Source organism: Camelina sativa, chromosome 13 (genome assembly GCF_000633955.1).
Source record: "Camelina sativa cultivar DH55 chromosome 13, Cs, whole genome shotgun sequence".
NCBI lineage: Eukaryota > Viridiplantae > Streptophyta > Magnoliopsida > Brassicales > Brassicaceae > Camelina > Camelina sativa.
In genome coordinates, this window is record NC_025697.1 from 11,954,906 (window position 1) to 11,974,502 (window position 19,597).

Consider the following 19,597-nt stretch of genomic DNA (forward strand, 5'->3'; position numbering starts at 1 on the left):
AGGCGGAGCCAAACTTCTCTCTATGATGGAGGAGGTTGGACGCAAGGTTCTCTCCATAAGGGATGAAGGCGGAGCCGATGTTTTCTCCATGGTGGTCATACATTATTATGATGATGCATCATTGATTAATATATTTTTTATTCAAAATATTTTTTGAGCCAACTATTTTAGTAATTAAAAAACTATGCAGAAGTGAAAGTAATATACTTGGCTTAATGTGTTTATATAGACAATATCTAGATAGTGATAAAAAATATTTTTGTAACATACAAGAGTATATTTAGGTGTAAAAAATATACTTTTAATATTAACATACATAAAATATTTGTAAATGGATACAAATCAGTATATTATAACAAAAATAAAATTTATATATAACATACAACAAATTTTAATAAATTTAGTTTCATTTATAAAACTTTAAATCCGCACATCGACCAGATCCTCATCTAGTTAATTATACTTGATAACAGATTATTTAAATCTTTTACTTAAATAAAAAAGCTTACAATATTTTTTATCTTTTAAAAATCTCAAATACGTTAGACGATCTTTAATGGTTATCTTAATTTTCTTTTTCTTTATAATGAAATAACACTAAATCAAGTATGAATTTTCTAAGTGGTCGTGCTAATCTTTTCCTTCACAGAAAACATTGAAAGTATATTTTCTTCATCATTTCTTATTATTATTTTTTAAGATTCTTTATTTTTTAGTGCTCCACATCTTGAGGACAAATAGTAAAAATGAACAAGAAAATTATCTTTTAGCTTTACATTATTTTGAAGAAAAAAGAGTGATGAATAGTATTCTTCGAATATGGTACAATATTACTTATTAAGTTTATTTTTCTTAAATAATGGAATAGGATTTATCTCATTTTCTTATGTTTTCCCTTAAAATAAAGGACCACTAGAGATGGTTTTAGTTGTTCGATCTTCCAAACCACAGATTTTATTATCTCCTAGGCTCTTATTCCTAGCTACTTAAACAAAATTTGTACTTGTATCATTAATCATGACTCATGGCCATTTTTTAGAGTCATTATTGGCCCATCGCATTGCTAGTACATCGAACAATAATGATATGAATTATTGTTTTTTTTTTTTTACTAAATAATGGAAAAAAATTAAAATCTCATTTTATTTATGTTGTCCCCTGAAAATAAAGGACTAGGCATTAGAGATGGTTTTAATTGTTAGATCTTCTAAACCACAAGATTTGTTATCTCTCCTAGCTAGGCTTCTAGAGGCTTGAACAAATTGTTGCATGATTAATTTTCATGACTCATGGCCATGATTTGAGTCATTGGCCCATCGCATTGCTAGTACATCGGACGATAATGATATGATAGAAGGCATCTCACGTTTTATTACGCAGAGAATGGACACCGATCAATCAATTGAAATAGAGAGACATGCACTCTTTATCGTACCATGTTATGAATATATTACACCTAACACTATCGTATACGTGTTTGTTTTTGTTCGCGTCTAGGTTCAACGTATCTGACCACCATAATATGATACTAATAAAGTAATAAGTAATACCACCAAAACAATTTAACTAATCCCCTATATATCAAAAGATAAACATTCTTGAGAAAAAACTGATGTGTCGTTGCCACAGAGCTCTGTACCTAATTTATTGTTGACCTTTAGTATTCCATAAAATTACATTAAACTGTCACTGCCATATATATATTTTGTCATCTGTCACTGCTGTTCAATTTATTTATATACACAATATTTTTCTCCTATAAATTCTAAAATTGGCAAATATTATTCAAAAATTGAGAAATATTATCCCCTACATATTTTCAAAATTAAATTAATTTCACTATGTATTGTAATAATAATATAACTATATTATGAGATGTAAAAATATATCTATTTAAAATCATATCTTCAGAAATATAAATAATGTTACCTTTCTAATAATTTTATAAAGCTCTAATGGTGAAAGAATCGAAGATCATTTGAAACTTGCTCAATGTTTATTCTTTTACTAAAAATAATAACTATATTTGCCCAAAAAACATATAATCATTAATTAAAATAACATGAATATATACTTTAATTTGGATAACTATGTAGTGAAACATTATATATAAATATGTAGTTATAGAGTTTTTCCAGAAATCTTAAAATTTAGAAAATCCAGTCCAATAAAAATGAAAACAAGTAATAATATTATATCAATAGCTGAGATATATAGGGATCTAATGACCAATTAAAATTTATAAAATCCAGTGATATAATACCATAACTAAGACCAATTATATAAGGGATCTAATGACCAATTCTATCCCATTTTATTATTTTCCCTTCTCTTACTATATTATTTACATTAAATTGTGATTAGTATAACTAAAGAATATTTCATTCAATAATTAAAGGAAATCTATACTATTAATTGGGGAATACACTTAAGAGTTAAAAAAAATCATATCTAAATATCCATGTTGCCAAACTGACCCGATTTACATATTAAGAAGAAAAACAAGACTAAACAACAGATTTATTATATTTTAGGAAATCGTTCAAATTAGTTCCATAGTAATCATGTTATGAGAATTTTGTGTGGGTATATTCATGTATGACAAAATACGGGACGAAAATTTTGGGAACAAGAATTCAAGTAAAACATATGCGGACATACTATTTAATCATATGAATTACAAGGAATGGGGTTTTTTCGGGTCAAAAAAAATAAATGTTGCAATCAAACATATTAGACAGGTTTGATCGCTTGACAATTATATTTTTTTAAAAATTATGCAAAAATAACTTTGCACGTACGTGCGGGTCCGAACCTAGTACTAGTAATTTGCAAAATGATCTTATATCTTTTAGTTTATTTTTTTTGGTAAAAGTCTTATATATTTTAGTTGGTTTGTAAATCAGTATTTTGTTTTCCTAAAAATCAGGAATGGTCAAATATTAGATAACATAAAGATTTTAACTAGTATTAATAAATCATTAAACTAAAGATTTTAACTAGTATAATACTAATCAAGGTTACATATGATTTTGATTGAATATTTTGAATCAATTAAATTACCCTCTTAACTTAAAGCTATATATATATATAGATATATATATATATATATATATATATATATGAAATGGTGTAAAACGGATAAATATGTCGCTTAGGAGTTAGATATAGATGAAGAACTATCAACCAGTAATTTACAAATGATAACTATACTGTACATCGTCCAATATAAAATTTGCAATGGTCCATGGCTCTTATTTTTCACTCTTTCGCTTTTGATCCTGATTTGAATAATTATTCATATGGTAGCACATAAATTTTTTCACTTACTAGGTATATAAAGTAGACTTTGATTTATGTAGAAGGAATGCTTACTCTGATTTTATATATAGACCTCAATTTTTTTATAGAAATCCACTGAAAAATCATATATCATAATCTTTATCAAAATAGCATAATCATAAAATGTTATGTTAATTATGTATGTACATATATATATATATTCTATTTTCACTTACTGAAAATACATATTTCTACTTAATATTTTATCATATACATTTTTTTGGGGGGAAAAAACTGTATATGACATTTTAATATTTTATCATATACATATAACATAATTTTGTGAACAATTTACTGATTTTATGACATCTTATATTTGGTGTCGCTACATGCATGTTGTGTTTTTATGTATAGGTGTAAAATTATTCTTACATAAACATATTTTCGTTTTTGTTGGTAAATTTTTATGTATTGCTTATAATTGTTTTCTTAAAGAAAAAAGATATTTATTTAATATATATTTTTATTAGTAATTAATAATTTAAATATATAGTATAGTAATGCTAAAAATAAACAAAACATTTGGAAATGAAAAATTCCCTTTATAATTGACATTGAAACTTTATTTACAAATCATATAAATTAAACAAATTACCATTCAAGTTTTCTATAAACTGATTACTACTTCTTCTTTTTTCATTAACTGATTACTACTTTAGAAACGAGAAACCAAAGCCAAGAATGCAAATATGTTTCTCTTTTTCAACCTCAAAAATGGAGAAAAGAAGAAAAGTTCCGAAAAACAAATGCATATATGTTTCATGATCATACGATGGGCAACAAGTAGACAAATGTACGTGTGATGCGAATGCCTGATGGTCCCATTCTTTTTATTATCAAACGAGATATTTCACTTTACACCACTCGTTTTTGGAACACGTTGTGACTCAGTTACTGTGTCAATTTATTTTGTTTTAGTAGGGTTCATGAGTTGAAATTGACACTATGAGCAATGAGGAGATAAGTACACGTATGGCTTTGAGTGATGCAAATGCTTGCTGGCCCCATTATGTTTAGGGTCAATTGAAGAATTGGACAGTTTACGAATCATGACCGACGAGATACATTTCACTTAAACCACCAAGCTTTTATGCTTCTGAATTTTAAGTCATAGTTTTCAGTTTACATTATTGTGAAGTTGTTTCACGTTACGAGAAAACTGTTTGTGCGATGACTTTTGTTTGCGGAAATAATTAGCAAACATAACAATGAAAAGCTGATTTTTTTTTTTTGGTAGAAACAATGAAAAACTGAATTAAGTAGTAGTTTATATACTTTTAAGTGAGTTTACCTTTTACTTAATTAGTTAATTGTCGTTAAATCGATGATTTTTCCTTGTAGCATGGTATCTTTTATGTGAACTTTAGAAAATTAAATATAGAGTAGAGTTATATTTTTTTTGTTAGGTCATCATGTGGTAAATTAGGCATTTACGTATTAAAAAAAAAATAGTATGTGTCCAAAAGTATAATATGTTCTACAAAATAATTATGTATGATCCGAAAATTAAATAATAATCAAAGTTGGGTTAAAAATCCACTATTTAATGACAATAATTTACAACATTGATATTTTCTCAATTTCATATTGTTTTGGTACGTTTTGTAATTGCCACAATCACTTTAATTTCTAAACATTATTTACATTTTTATCAGATTAATTATTTATCGTTTGCTGATAACCAAATGCTTTACATTTTTATCAGATTAAATAATTCTCGTGTGGTGATAACCAAATGTTCCAAATGTTTCTACAATAATAAAGTATCTCAGCATTGACACATAGCAAACCTACATATATGTTGATATTTTAAGTCCAGGGGTTTATTTATTTTTTACTTTTACTAAACTTATTAACTAAGCTAAGTTAGTTTCTGATTCATATTTATATTTTCATTTAATTTTGTTAAATTTAAAATGTGAAATCACAGCTTTAGATACTACTCTAAGTTGCATATATGTAAAAAAAAAACAGGTTTTTTGGGTTAAATAAAATTAACATTAATTAAAAAAAAAAGGTGAAATCATTTCATAATCGTACTTATAAAGAACTAGTACTATTTATTGAGTTGTGATAGGATAGGATGGAGACATTTTATTTTAGCAGCGGCAAACGGCTATAAACATAAACGAAAAGACAGAGATACGAAGTAGGTGCATGGGGACAAATACTGAAAGACATGTACATAGATGCTTAAGAAGGCACGTAGTAGAGTGGGTTAGGGAGCTTGAAAGTCCTCCCAGGGGTATCCTCAACCAAATCAGCCCATTGGTCTCCAATATTGCCAACAATGTTGTATCCTTTCTTCACAAGGCTATTCCTCACCTTTGACTTGTACACCACTTGCCTCAACTTCGAATTGTTTGGCCTGCGTTTCGAAATATACTCCTCGATTAATTAAGTCATATATGATACTTATAGTTACTGTATATAATTAAAGCTAATATATTGATTCTTACTTGAATATGAGATGCTTCCAGTTGCTCACGCCAGCAGCCTTGAGATTCGCGAGAGTGACGTTTGACCACAACTTCCATCGGTCACTGAGGATGATGGGTTCAATCCCGAGTTCTATGATGTTTTGGTAAAGATGTAAGGTCTCTGGGAGTCCGGGAGTTGATGCTCCGGTGCCTAACCACGTCCAGTAATCCCCTCCATTTACCTTCTCAGTCCTAAGAATCCAAAAAAAAAAAAAAAATTGTACTTTAACATAAAAAAAATGGGAAAAAAGCCTAAAAATACCTCATTTATTTTTTATTTGAAAGTTTAATATATTGTCTTTTTAAATTGGAGGAAAAATACCTCATCTAATTTTCATTAGTTTAAAAATACTTAGTCTTTAAATTTTTAGTAAATTCCAACCCGTGACTTAACCGTCGTTAACGGACGTTACAGATCATTTAACGGGTGTTACAGTCAAACCACACAAACTTTTATAGATATATACAACACGGTAAAGTTAATTAGATGATTTATTGTCCTAGTGTAGTGGTTACGAGTGAGTTGGGTACATCTAGACACTAGTGTTCGGGTTCGAGAGACATCAAACCGGTGAGGTTTTTTTTTTCTTTTAATATCTTTTTTCTCTTTCTCCTTCAGAAAAATATGTTGGATCTGTGAAAAAAATTGTTTGGGTTTTGTGGAATAGTCTTCTTCTTCTTTGTCTATCAATACTGGCCAACAACAACTCTCTGATCTCTTTTGAGATATTCCGTAATCAGATCTGACGAATCCGAACAGATTTTCAATTTTTTTATCTGGAATCTGAAGTATCAGACGAACTCTCCCCAATCATCATCCTTACCATTGTTTGTAGTGAATACATTGGCGGTTGGCTAAGGGAGAAGAAGAAATTGATGTCGTTAGATCGGGAAAACCATTGTAATAGATGGATTTGAAAACTTCAGTTTTAGTCGGCCACCAACAATGTCGTTAGGGTTGCGATTAGTAAAGAAGATGACTTAATAATTACGATTTTACCATTCTGTAAAAAAATATTTTAAAAAAATCAAAAGATGTAGGAGAGTGGCTTCGAACATTGTTCTAAAGTATTTGCAAAACACATTACACGACCATACCATACCAATATATTCGTAACAAATAGTATCCAAAATATATATATATATATACACATGTGGTTAGACTTTAACGCCCGTTGAATGATCTGTAACGTTTGTTGACGACGGTTAAGTCACGGGTTAGAATCTATCAAAAATTTAAAGACTAAGTATTTATAAACCAATGAAAATTAGATGAGGTATTTTCCTTCTAATTTAAAAAAACAAGGTATTAAACTTCCAAATAAAAAATAAATGGGGTATTTTTAGGCTTTTTTCCTGAAAAAAGATAGATATGAAAACCAAAAAAAAAAAACATTTAGGTCATTCAAATTATTTAGAGTTGTGAAATTAATTAAATACAATAAAACCTAAATGTGTGTTTCCATATATTGACATCTAAAGTCTAAACATTTTTTAAGAATATGAAGAGAATATTGTTAATGCAATGGAGGTAGTACGTAGAACTCTTCTTAATCATTATTATAATGTGTATACCCGTATCCATGTTGGGCGTAGTAGGGGATACTAGAGAGGAGGGTGTCGTCTAGGTCAAAGATCCAAACATTGACGGTGTCGTTCTTTAGGGCAAGTCCTTTGGCGTAGAAGTAAGCCTCTTTGCAAACAGTTTTGGAGTCGTATTGGTACTGTTTGGAAGTAATCAAGTAGTCTTTAACGTACTCTTTGCAATTTTTGGGCACCGTGTCGAAGTTTATGATGTTAGAGGTCTCAACACCAAGATGCCAGCTTCTGCAGTTGTGGTAGTTGATGGAAAGCTGCTCTTTTTCTAAGATCTCGGCTTCGTTCGCAAAGATGGTTTCCGATTTGAGGAGCTCGATGATCCCTGGAAAGGATGCCGAAGACCGGACCTGGGAGACCGTAACGGCCAAGAGAAAGAGAAGTGAAAGCGAGAGAATCTTCATGTCTTCTTTTGTATGGTTTAGTGTTTGGTTTGTGATGTTTTTGTGTGATACAAAGGGTGGTATTTATAATGAGGTAGGGGTAGTTTACGGTATGGTTACTTATGACGAAGGATGGGGAATCAGGAGATAAGTAGTGTACGTGTACAGTTTTGACTGGTGCAACAAATGCTACAGGCTACTTCATGTTTTTTTATCGACGAGGTTTTTCGCCCACACCACTCGTTTTTTTAGAGCACGTTTTGTAAGTGTGCTAAATTAGAATTTGACGCTTTGTTGTTGTTGTTGTTCTTGCTTTTTAATAATTAGGCTTTAATTGATGATTGTAAAGTAATTGAATTAGAGTGTCGGTTTACACTTTATAAAATACGAGTATTGTTATTGTGAATTGTTCCACATTACTAGAAAAATATAGGTGATGATGGCTTGCGTAGAACTTGTGTTTGTGGGAATAATTTATAGAGTAAGTGGCAAAAGCAATAATGAAAAAAACATGATATTCTAGCAAAGAGTATTAGGGTGACCTACATTGAGTGAATGATTTTACTTTTCATTATACTGTTACTATGGACATACCAATTTTTCCGTATAACTAACGTTAGTTTATTTCGTACGTAATGTTAATTTGTATTTTATAATGAGAAAGTGTAACACATGTGGCATGTTAATTAGTTTGTAACGTCTTAAAGCGAAAAAGTAATTAGTTGGTACATCAATAATAATCCAATATAGCAATTCAGGTAATCAGTTTAGCTCGACCATTTATTCAGGTAATCAGGTAATCAGTTTAGCAATTCATGTACTGATATTTGTAATGCTAATACTCTTTTAATTTGGGTATAAAAATATTTTGATTTAAAACCTATGATCACCATTATGAGTACTCTAGAATCAAAATTAAATTTATACATTTTTCCACAACAAAATCCCGATGGCAAATAAAATACTAACTCACCTTTCCCCTTCATCGTAAAGAAGCTTTAGTGGAGTTTCAAACATCGTACTAAATCCTTTGCAAATTATCCACCAATTATAGTATTATTTATACATAATGAAGAAAGTTCAATACCTTTGTTGTCAACTAAGCTTTATATATACTGTAGGCAAGAAACAACTTTGCAACAAAACCAATAGATACTGTCACCTTCCCTTTTTTTTTTTTTTTTACTTCATACCATGATGATCTGCAATGAGGGAAGCGAGATGGATATAAGCTGAATTATCAGAGATAGAACAAGTTGATAAGATGAAAAAGAATAAGAGGTCCGAAAATGCAAGTTAACTAAATAATAAATAAAATCGTAATAGTAAATAATTTAGTAATAATTGTAAAATAGCTACTATCACTATTTATCGATACAAATTTGAATAGTAACAATTTACATCGGGCCCGACATCAGGAACAATATCTTTGTCATAGAGCTTTTCCACAAAATTAGTTGTATCTTGATGATAGCTACGGTTTCAATGCTGATTCTACCTTCTTCATACAATGCAATTATTCTCTCTAAATACATTTCATCTCGTGATGAAACGTTTAGGTTAGTTTAATATTTTTTTTTAATATATCAAATATATGAAACCAAAGTAGTACAACGATAATAAGTTGTGTTTTTGTTTCTAAACTATGATTCATCAATATCTTTCGATATAGATAGAATCTGAGTCAATCCACTTATTTTGTTCAAGCGATATATATATTCATGGGTTTTTGAGTAATATTCATGTTTCTTATATACTAGTTAAGTTAAGTCACTTCTCATCTTCACCATGTAGGATCTATTTGCACGAGTTCCTTAGAGGTTATGATTATTTCAACATTAATCTCTATATAATTCATACGTTTTTTTTTTTTGAAATAATGATTTTTCAGCTATTATCTCGACGAAACTGAATATTTTGTCGACCATCAATTAGCAACTACATTTTTATTAGTAGAATGATGGTTTATGATTTACGGTTTAGGAAACTACATTCTAATCAAATTAGCATGTATTTATAACATGATACTATGTTAAGTTTTATGGATTTCAAAAATTAATTGATAATAAACAGATTAGTGCACATGTCCCTTATACAGTATACCAGTCAACTCTTTTTTTTCCACACAAATTTATAACAAAGAACATAGAATAACAGATTGGCCAAAACAGAAGGTTGCAATTTATATAAACTAGTGAATTTGCTGTTATGTTTTCACTTTGATTATAATAAAGTATTTGGGCCCAAGTTAATAAGTTATTGATTCAGGTCAGCGCAGCCCAGGTCCAAAGATTAATTTAACATAGTTTTATTGTTTTTGAAAAGGATTATTCAATCCGGATAAATCGAAACCATACAATTTAACTCAACTGAGCTAATATCAATAATTTAATATAGTTTCAATGTAATATTTTTTTCTAAAACCAAACCAAAGAAAAAAGTTTATTCATAAAATTAAAATTTTAAAATCTAAATAAGTCCGCTCGTAATTTTCATGCCCACTACACTTTATATAATAGGAAGTTCTTTTCTTATTGAGTTTTTATAATATTAAAGTTTTATTTTAGAAGTTGCACTAGCAAGTAGCACTGTAGCAACCACGGGGATACATAGATAAACAAAAAAAACATACACGGTTGATGCATGATCTTTATTAGATCTTGTAGTAGAGTGGATTAGGGAGCTTAAAAGTCCTTCTCCCAGGGCTGTCCTTAGCCAAATCAGCCCATTGGTCTCCAATATTTCCAATGATAGTGTGGCCATTCCTTTCCAAGTTCTTCCTCTCCTTTGACTTGAAGTTCGCTATCTTCTTGCTCGAGCCTGTTGGCCTACGTTTCCCCGCATATACATATATCGATGTAATCTTATGTTATATATATTTAAGTACTGTATATATGGTTAAAGTTACTTTAAACTATTCTTACTTGAAAACGACATGCCTCCAGTAGGGGAAGCCAGCAGCTTTGAGATTCTTTAGAGTGACTTCCTCCAAATCTTGGAATCGTTCAGTGAGTAAGACGGGGCTAATCCCTAGTTCAAGGATGTTTTGGTAAAGATGCAAGGTCTCTGGGAGGACGGGAGCTTCTCCGGCCTCCAACCACTTCCTGAACGTCTCCGGTTCATGCTTCTCTGTTCTAAGAAACCAAACGAACAAAACGTATTGCTCTACTATATGTTGACATCTAAGAATTAATAGAATATATGGACATGATGAGTACAACTACAAGAAATTTAACTAAAATAGTCTATGGTGGTGGTAGGACTAATACTAGTAATATGTATGTACCCGTATCCATGTTTGGCGTAAAAGGGAACATTAGAGAGGAGGGTCTCGTCTAAGTCAAAGATCCAAACATTGTAGGTGTCATTCTTTAGCCCGCCGTGTGTTGATAAACAAATTCCACAGCAACACCAGGGAGGAACTCAGATTATCTTGTAGAATATTGATTATGTGTGAGACTAAAATAGTTGATTATGTCTTAGACTATGCTGATACAACGAACATACATGTATCCATATGTCACTCAGAGTAGAAAATACGTACTTTTTGTATATATGTCATGTGTCGACCGACTATACTAAAAATTTATAAAACTACAAAAAAAAATCATGTGTTTTTGCTATGATATAAGAGCCATACCATATAGATAATATAAGGTGAAGATAAAACAATCGGTGGTGATGTATACACTTGTGAAGACGATTTTCTTCACGTGTTTATTTTCAGACCAAAATGATCCATTCAAAAAGTTGTCATGAAAACTGTTTCACAAAACAAAGGTCAAAGGTGGTGTCATTCGTTTTGAATAGGATAAATACAACAAACGTTAATTACACGTTCATCTCGGACTCTGACAAATAATTTTAAAAAAACAAAACCTAACAATAAAGAAAGCAAAAAAAACTGGATCGACTGATGATTAGATTTTGAGCCACAACAAACTTTCCACGTTGCAAAGTGTGGCTAAGTGGCTTAGTTCATAGATTAGGATTTGGCTGCATGTTTCAGAAATCACATGGATTAATAAGAAATTAAGCCCAGATTTAGCCCACTAATAAGCTTAAAGGCGTTAAAATTAAATTTCAGACTATAAGAATGATATCTACTTTGGAGTTTGGACCCACGATTTTACCCTCATTTTTTCCTCTATAAATAAGAAGCCCTGATGTTTACTAGGTATAGAACCGCCGTCTCAGTCGTAAACAGCGAGATCGCCACTTAGGGTTTCTTTTTGTTCAATATTAACTTGCCTGAAATCGTGTGCTGAGATCAATCTCATAGTCTTGTTTCCTTCATGTTAGTTTTGCTTATTTTTTTTTAACTGATTACGTACGGGATCGGAGTAGTGATTCAGGCAGCCTCCTTGTCAAGTTTAAAACAATGACATGTAAGAGGTGTTTAATTACTCCTACATTGAACTCTTGCTTATGCTCTTCAGATTTCCTGAGATTTGCTTATGGTCTAGTAGTCTTAAGCACATTCTTTCTTTAGATTTGTTAGAAATCATCAAATCTTCAATCTTGCTGCTGCAATAACCGAGTGTTATGTTGTTTTAATATGTATTTTATGGAATTATGGTACTGACTTCATGTTAAGGTTGATTTAGAAAGGGATAATTCAATTGATAAATCCATGCTAACCAACCAATATTGAGGAATATTGAAATTTCACAATAATTTTAATTGATAATTTCGATTTACAACTTTATACGTAAACATGATAAGAATCATTATTAGCTTCCCGGTTTAATCGGCTTATTTGATTTGGTTTTTATTCATTTTTTGGTTTTGAAAATATTTCTGAATTCAACCAATTAAAATTTGTTCGGTTCAATTTGGAACTCGATTTTTTATTTGGTTATAGAGTTTTAATTTTGTTCCAAAAATATATATATATTTCGAAAAGAAGTGAGACACATATATATGTTTTTGTCTGAGTAAAATACCCGATGGATGCACAGATCGTCCATGCATGCACAGTTTTTTTTTTTTTTTTTGAATGCATGCACAGTTTTGCAAAACTTAATATTCGATTATAATTCTCCTTTTCTATTATAACTTGTTTTTTTGGTTCGATCTGCATAAAGCCAGTTTCTTGCGTTCTCAACGGTATCACTCAATGTACACATGAGTTGTTTTATGCAAGACACATCACACATGCTAATATCTACACTAGCTACTATATATGTACCACAACACAACAAATTTTTACCGAACTGTTTAGTTTTAGGACTTATCTAGTCCCATAATTCCTCATGCTAGACTTGCAGAAAACTTCTTTCTGGAGAAATCGTCACCTCTTGCTAGCTAATTAATACTAAATGAGTAGAACAGCGAACAATGTATAGATAACAGACGATCTTCAAAAGAAGATGAAGATTGTGACACAGATCTAGATTGTTGGGAGACCATGTGAAACGTATATACTGTATTGTCTGTATAATTAACAGAGGACAAATGTTCATTGATACTATGTTAGGTTGGATAGTTGAATTAGTGAACTCATGGCGGAGTCATTTAAATGCATAAGTTTTCGTAAACTTATCATAAAGCATTAAAAAGTTGTTTTTATTTATCAACATTTTGTTTCTTTTAGTTGCATAAACGTGAAAAAATTATGAATTCTCAAAACAGTAAAAGAAAAATTAATGAAATCACGTTATAAATTAATACTTGCAGACGTGAAAGAGTGGTAAATGACTTTTTAATGAGTTGCGTATTTATCAATTAACACTAAAAAACCTAAGCGAATATTGAGTTGCGTAAGTACTCAATTATTAAATATACAGCTACTTATACACACACATACACACGATTAAAGTGACTCGAAAGAAAAATGCATGCATATTGCATGTCGCCTTCCAAAGTTAATGTTGATTTCTATAATAACACACATTGCTTCATCACACACGATTTATTCTTTTTCTGTAACTAATTATAGCTTGCTAAACGAAGAAAAAGAGGTTTAGCTTACTTATTAGTGCGCCCTCCCTATTAATACCTTACTAATTACTTTTGTTAGGTTCTTATATGTACTCGATAGGAATCTTTTAATGGTTGTTATCTAGTGTACTAATTTTATATATTATATAAATTACCTCTAGTGATTTTATTTTTTACTAAACGTACGGGCTAACCGCCTAAGCATTAAACTCCGATTTATTGATCTAAAAAATCTATTAGTCAACCAAGTTTATTATTGTTCCCTAGCTAGTATCGACTGTGCTTGTTGGCAGAGGTGGAGAATGGAGATGCAGATTTTTCCATGTATTTGATTGCATATGACCCTTTAGAAGAGATTTAATATGTATACTTAATGTAACGTCGTTCATAGAGGATACATTTTTCACATTAACCTTATTGCTCATGGCAAGAGGGTTGCTGGACTTTGAGGTGTTGACAAACGGTGGTCGAATCAATGGATGAAGAATATAAGATGGATATGATACCATATGACCATGTAAAAGGTTGAAATGTTGAAAGGTTTATTGTATTGCTTAAGATACGAAAACGTACACATAAATTTAAAAATTTTATATGATAATGGAAATAAACTAGGAAGTATTCCATAGTAGGACTGACGTTTCTTCAGAGAATTATAATATAATAATAAAATTATATTTTGCTCAGGTCATCCTTCCACTACTTCACTATTACTAGGATCCCACATGCGTTAAATGTCAGAGCAAATTGTCTTGTTCATTCTTCGAAATCTTTAGTTTCAAAAATTTCTTTTGTAAACTTTTACCCTCCAATTGGGGTAACCAATCTTGGGGTAAGCAATTTTGGGGTTATCTTTAGATTAAATGTTTAGTTGACCAAAAAAAAATTATAGTTGTATATATTTTAATATTTATTTTGTTTTAGACCGTGTTTAAATTCAATATTGCAGTTATTTGGTAAATCTATATACAGTAAACTTCTATAAATTAATAATTTTGGGACTTCTAAATTTTATTAATTTTAAAGAGCTTTTAATTTATCGATAAATTAACAAAATATTAAATAATAAATTTTTTGTCTATTCATATTTTCAAAAAATATATATTTTAAATATAAGTTTTTGTTCCAATTCATATGTTTTTTAAGAATTTTCTTTAATTATTTATAGTATTTATGCTTTTACAAAATTTACAGAATTTTTTTTATAGTTCTTTACATGTGTTGAGATAAGTTTTATCAAGAATAAAGAGTAAACAAACAACACCACTAAAATTATGTTATTTCTATTTTATTATTTTATCGAATTATGTTATTTTTACACTGTCTGAACTCGAAACCAGAAAATTTTTATTAATTTATAGCGATTATTAATTTATCGAATATTAGTTTAGTATTAATTTATAGAAGTTTTACTGTACATATTTTGAATTTGACATGCTTGGATGTCTGATCCACATTCAAGTATGTATTTGCTTTTGTATAAATAACCTCCTAAGAACAAATGTATAAAACAAGAAATACGTATTAAGTAGTATAGAAATGCCAAGAATGGATAGAAGATATAGTATATCTTATTACATTAAACGGTTATTACTTATTAGTGTAAATTTGATTTTTAATCCATATTAATAGAGTTTAATTTTGGATATAGCCAAACAATTGTATGTCTATACTTATGCACCTATTAGTTCATATTTATGTAGAACTATACATGAACAATCATATAACGATCTCATTCTACAAATCTTAACAAAAAATTCCAAATACAATAACTAAAAATAGATAATAAGATGTAATTGGAATAATGATAAGTTAACAATTTTTAAAAATTAATTACTATTTTTGGTCTATAATTAATGTGAGAGAGAGAGAGTTAGTTTTTTTCAGAAAAATGTATTAATTTTAAATCTTAACTTATATTTTTACTCTTAAAGATTTTGAGAGGCATTTTGATGTCAATACTTACATAAACAAATATAAAAACTTATGAGTATTTCTCCTTTAATAGTATAGATGTAAACAAGGAATATATCTCATAACAAATCTACATGTCTATCATTTTTTTTTGTCAACAAATCTACATCTATGTACACAACATTTAAATTAATACATTTTGATTACATATGTATATGAAATGATATTAATTATAATAATTAAGCTTCTATTTAAATTTTATGGGGAAATATGTATATATTAATTGATATGGGACAATTTAATTGATTATATTTAGAATTTATACTGAAAATCAATTTAATTTTTTCATCTAACTTTTTCATATATATAAATGAAGACAAAAGAAATCGTTAATATCGAAGAGGTTGGAAAGAAAAAGAAAAGAAAAAAGAGCTAGGAAGAGAGATAGAGGCGCAAATGGAGTGGAAGAAATGGTACTTGGATGCTATTCTTGTGCCCTTAGCTCTTGTGATGATGCTTTGTTACCACATCTACTTGTGCTTCATGGTTCGAACCCATCCCTTCTCCACCCTCCTCGGCATTAACTCTCGCGGCCGCCGGATCTGGATTTGTTCTATGATCAAGGTTTATATATATCTCCATTTTCTTCTTACCCAAAATATAAAATCATGGTATAATTTAGTCATTGTCAACGTATTGATAAGAGCTTTGGTATGATGATTAATTAGTATAGATGGTATAAAAATTAGTCTTGGTTCTGGTCTGAAATCCTCTCGTAGATATATCTACAAATGAAGTTAGAAAAATATTTATAATTGGAGAAATAAATAAGGATTTTATTATTGTTTATTTTTTAACATTTCAGGAGAACCAAAAGATGAACATATTGACCGTACAAACACTGCGTAACATAATAATGGGAGCTACACTGATGGCCACGACATGCGTGCTCCTCTGCGCCGGTCTAGCCGCGGTGTTAAGCAGCACCTACAGCATCAAGAAGCCACTAAACGACGCCGTTTTTCTTGGAGCTCATGGAGATTTTGTCATATCTATCAAATACCTAACAATTCTCACCATTTTCATCTTCTCCTTCTTCTTCCACTCCCTCTCCATCCGTTTCTTAAACCAAGTCGCCATTCTCGTTAACATCCCTAATTTAGACCCTAATCTTTCCGGTTGCTTATTCCTCACGTCTGAGCACGTCAGCGAGATGTTCGAGAAGGGTATCTTTCTCAACACGGTAGGGAACAGGTTGTTCTACGCCGGGTTTTCACTGATGCTGTGGATCTTTGGTCCCATCCTCGTGTTCTTGAGCGTTTTGGGGATGGTTCTTGTTCTTTATAACCTCGATTTCGTGTCGGCCAACGATAAGAAAGAGAAACAACGTGTAGTTGATTGCCGTCGCGCCTCTGATCTTCTAAATGATGGTGATGACTGATGATGACGCTATATAATTTTTCTTTTGTTTAAGGATGATGCATGAAGTATTTAAAGACGGTGATGATGTCATATCGTCCGGATTGTTAAATAAATGCACGTGGAAGAGTTTCTCTATAACCTCTAGCTTTCAGTCTCTCATTAGTCGTTACCAAATAGACGTCATGAGTTCTACTGGTTGGAATAATATTATATATTCCGTTTTGTAAACAGAAAGAAGATTCTAAACAAAATTACTACACTAAATATTATAATATTGAAAATAATTGATTTTTTTTTCTTTAAAGAACATTCATTTGGTCCCTTAAAACTAGAACTANCATCTCCATTTTCTTCTTACCCAAAATATAAAATCATGGTATAATTTAGTCATTGTCAACGTATTGATAAGAGCTTTGGTATGATGATTAATTAGTATAGATGGTATAAAAATTAGTCTTGGTTCTGGTCTGAAATCCTCTCGTAGATATATCTACAAATGAAGTTAGAAAAATATTTATAATTGGAGAAATAAATAAGGATTTTATTATTGTTTATTTTTTAACATTTCAGGAGAACCAAAAGATGAACATATTGACCGTACAAACACTGCGTAACATAATAATGGGAGCTACACTGATGGCCACGACATGCGTGCTCCTCTGCGCCGGTCTAGCCGCGGTGTTAAGCAGCACCTACAGCATCAAGAAGCCACTAAACGACGCCGTTTTTCTTGGAGCTCATGGAGATTTTGTCATATCTATCAAATACCTAACAATTCTCACCATTTTCATCTTCTCCTTCTTCTTCCACTCCCTCTCCATCCGTTTCTTAAACCAAGTCGCCATTCTCGTTAACATCCCTAATTTAGACCCTAATCTTTCCGGTTGCTTATTCCTCACGTCTGAGCACGTCAGCGAGATGTTCGAGAAGGGTATCTTTCTCAACACGGTAGGGAACAGGTTGTTCTACGCCGGGTTTTCACTGATGCTGTGGATCTTTGGTCCCATCCTCGTGTTCTTGAGCGTTTTGGGGATGGTTCTTGTTCTTTATAACCTCGATTTCGTGTCGGCCAACGATAAGAAAGAGAAACAACGTGTAGTTGATTGCCGTCGCGCCTCTGATCTTCTAAATGATGGTGATGACTGATGATGACGCTATATAATTTTTCTTTTGTTTAAGGATGATGCATGAAGTATTTAAAGACGGTGATGATGTCATATCGTCCGGATTGTTAAATAAATGCACGTGGAAGAGTTTCTCTATAACCTCTAGCTTTCAGTCTCTCATTAGTCGTTACCAAATAGACGTCATGAGTTCTACTGGTTGGAATAATATTATATATTCCGTTTTGTAAACAGAAAGAAGATTCTAAACAAAATTACTACACTAAATATTATAATATTGAAAATAATTGATTTTTTTTTCTTTAAAGAACATTCATTTGGTCCCTTAAAACTAGAACTAAAGATACTTGTGTTGTTTATTTGTTATTTCGTCAGTTTCATAGGTCACGAGAAATCTTGTTATTGTCTTGAGTTTCAAATGATATTTTTGGTCCTACAATTATATTTATGCACCTATGACCACAAAAGAGACAAATATGTATAACACAGCTCTATGATTTGGAATAAGTAAATTTCAGAAAACTTAAATCACTCCTACAAATACTACTACTCTAGTGGCTAAACATAGAACAACGTCTTCTTTTTTCCTTCTTTTTATATATATTTTTTCTTTCCTTTTCTTTTCTTTAATTGGCTTTAAGTTATAAAACAACGAAACATCATATGGAGATTACAGTACTAAAAGGTTTTAGAAAGAGAGAAATTATAACGAGAGGTAATAGGAGCTTTATGCCTTTATATACATACTCGAATGAGAGAAATTATTATAATTGGAAGAACACCAATATAATTATCGATTTAAAGGTGGAGAAGTAGAGAAATGAATATAGCCAAACCATATCGGAAGGAAGGTGAGACCGAAGTGAGAAGATGAAGCTGTTGCCGCTCTCGATGGAGAAGGACATGCGTAAGGCTTGCAAGCCTTCTGTGAATTAGTTGAAGTATCCCTTTGACTATAAGGTCGAGAGGGTGTTCCATATGGAGCCTAAAGTTCCTGGCTTTCCAAAGTTCATAAATTGTGGTATGTAGGATAAGCTTGCAGATTACACTCAACTTCGGAAAAGTGGATGCATATTATTTACCCGTGAGAGAACAACGTCTTAAACTTAACTATGTTCATAAATTTATTTATTTTCTTACTAATGTCCCAAGAATTAGAGTGGTACAAATGCCATAATATCTAGGAACTGATACAATATTTTTCTAAAAAAGATCTTGAAAAAAATACTATAATACTTTATATACATGAAGAGCTACTTGATAGAACTGAAGTGAAAAATATTCATATTACTAAAACCTTTCACTAGAATAACAATATATCTACTAAATATAGTGATCATAAATAAGTAGTGATGTTGTTCTATCATGGGTTTAGGCGTTTAGCCTATACTTT

At 30.7% G+C, this 19,597-nt stretch overlaps 4 protein-coding genes across 4 annotated transcripts; 2 read left to right on the forward strand and 2 right to left on the reverse strand.

Moving 5' to 3' along the window:
* On the reverse strand, positions 5,380 to 7,863 carry LOC104736500 (vegetative storage protein 2). Its single transcript, XM_010456501.2, has 3 exons — positions 7,398 to 7,863; positions 5,802 to 6,014; positions 5,380 to 5,710 (listed from the first exon to the last, which is right to left on the reverse strand). The coding sequence occupies exons 1-3, from the start codon at positions 7,820 to 7,822 to the stop codon at positions 5,536 to 5,538; spliced, it is 813 nt and encodes a 270-aa protein (XP_010454803.1). The 5' UTR covers positions 7,823 to 7,863; the 3' UTR covers positions 5,380 to 5,535.
* LOC104738155 (vegetative storage protein 1-like) lies at positions 10,442 to 11,940 on the reverse strand. Its single transcript, XM_010458378.1, has 4 exons — positions 11,935 to 11,940; positions 11,088 to 11,170; positions 10,726 to 10,935; positions 10,442 to 10,629 (listed from the first exon to the last, which is right to left on the reverse strand). Exons 1-4 carry the CDS (start codon positions 11,938 to 11,940, stop codon positions 10,455 to 10,457), a joined length of 474 nt encoding a protein of 157 aa, XP_010456680.1. The 3' UTR covers positions 10,442 to 10,454.
* LOC104736501 lies at positions 16,056 to 17,335 on the forward strand. The gene is made up of 2 exons (XM_010456502.2): positions 16,056 to 16,282; positions 16,524 to 17,335. Exons 1-2 carry the CDS (start codon positions 16,115 to 16,117, stop codon positions 17,097 to 17,099), a joined length of 744 nt encoding a protein of 247 aa, XP_010454804.1. The 5' UTR covers positions 16,056 to 16,114; the 3' UTR covers positions 17,100 to 17,335.
* On the forward strand, positions 17,552 to 18,463 carry LOC104738156 (the record flags this gene model as incomplete). Its single annotated transcript, XM_019234548.1, has 1 exon — positions 17,552 to 18,463. A coding segment is annotated over one exon (675 nt), but the record flags the coding sequence as incomplete, so codon positions are not given.

Coding starts and splice junctions, on each gene's coding strand:
- LOC104736500 (XM_010456501.2), bottom strand. CDS start 7,822: ATGAAGATTCTCTCGCTTTCACTTCTCTTTCTCTTGGCCGTTACGGTC. Junction 6,015..7,397: donor TACGCCCAACATGGATACGG/GTATACACATTA, acceptor TTGGATTCTTAG/GACTGAGAAGGTAAATGGAG. Junction 5,711..5,801: donor TGGAAGCATCTCATATTCAA/GTAAGAATCAAT, acceptor TTCGAAACGCAG/GCCAAACAATTCGAAGTTGA.
- LOC104738155 (XM_010458378.1), bottom strand. Junction 10,936..11,087: donor TACGCCAAACATGGATACGG/GTACATACATAT, acceptor TTGGTTTCTTAG/AACAGAGAAGCATGAACCGG. Junction 10,630..10,725: donor TGGAGGCATGTCGTTTTCAA/GTAAGAATAGTT, acceptor GGGGAAACGTAG/GCCAACAGGCTCGAGCAAGA.
- LOC104736501 (XM_010456502.2), top strand. CDS start 16,115: ATGGAGTGGAAGAAATGGTACTTGGATGCTATTCTTGTGCCCTTAGCT. Junction 16,283..16,523: donor GGATTTGTTCTATGATCAAG/GTTTATATATAT, acceptor TTAACATTTCAG/GAGAACCAAAAGATGAACAT.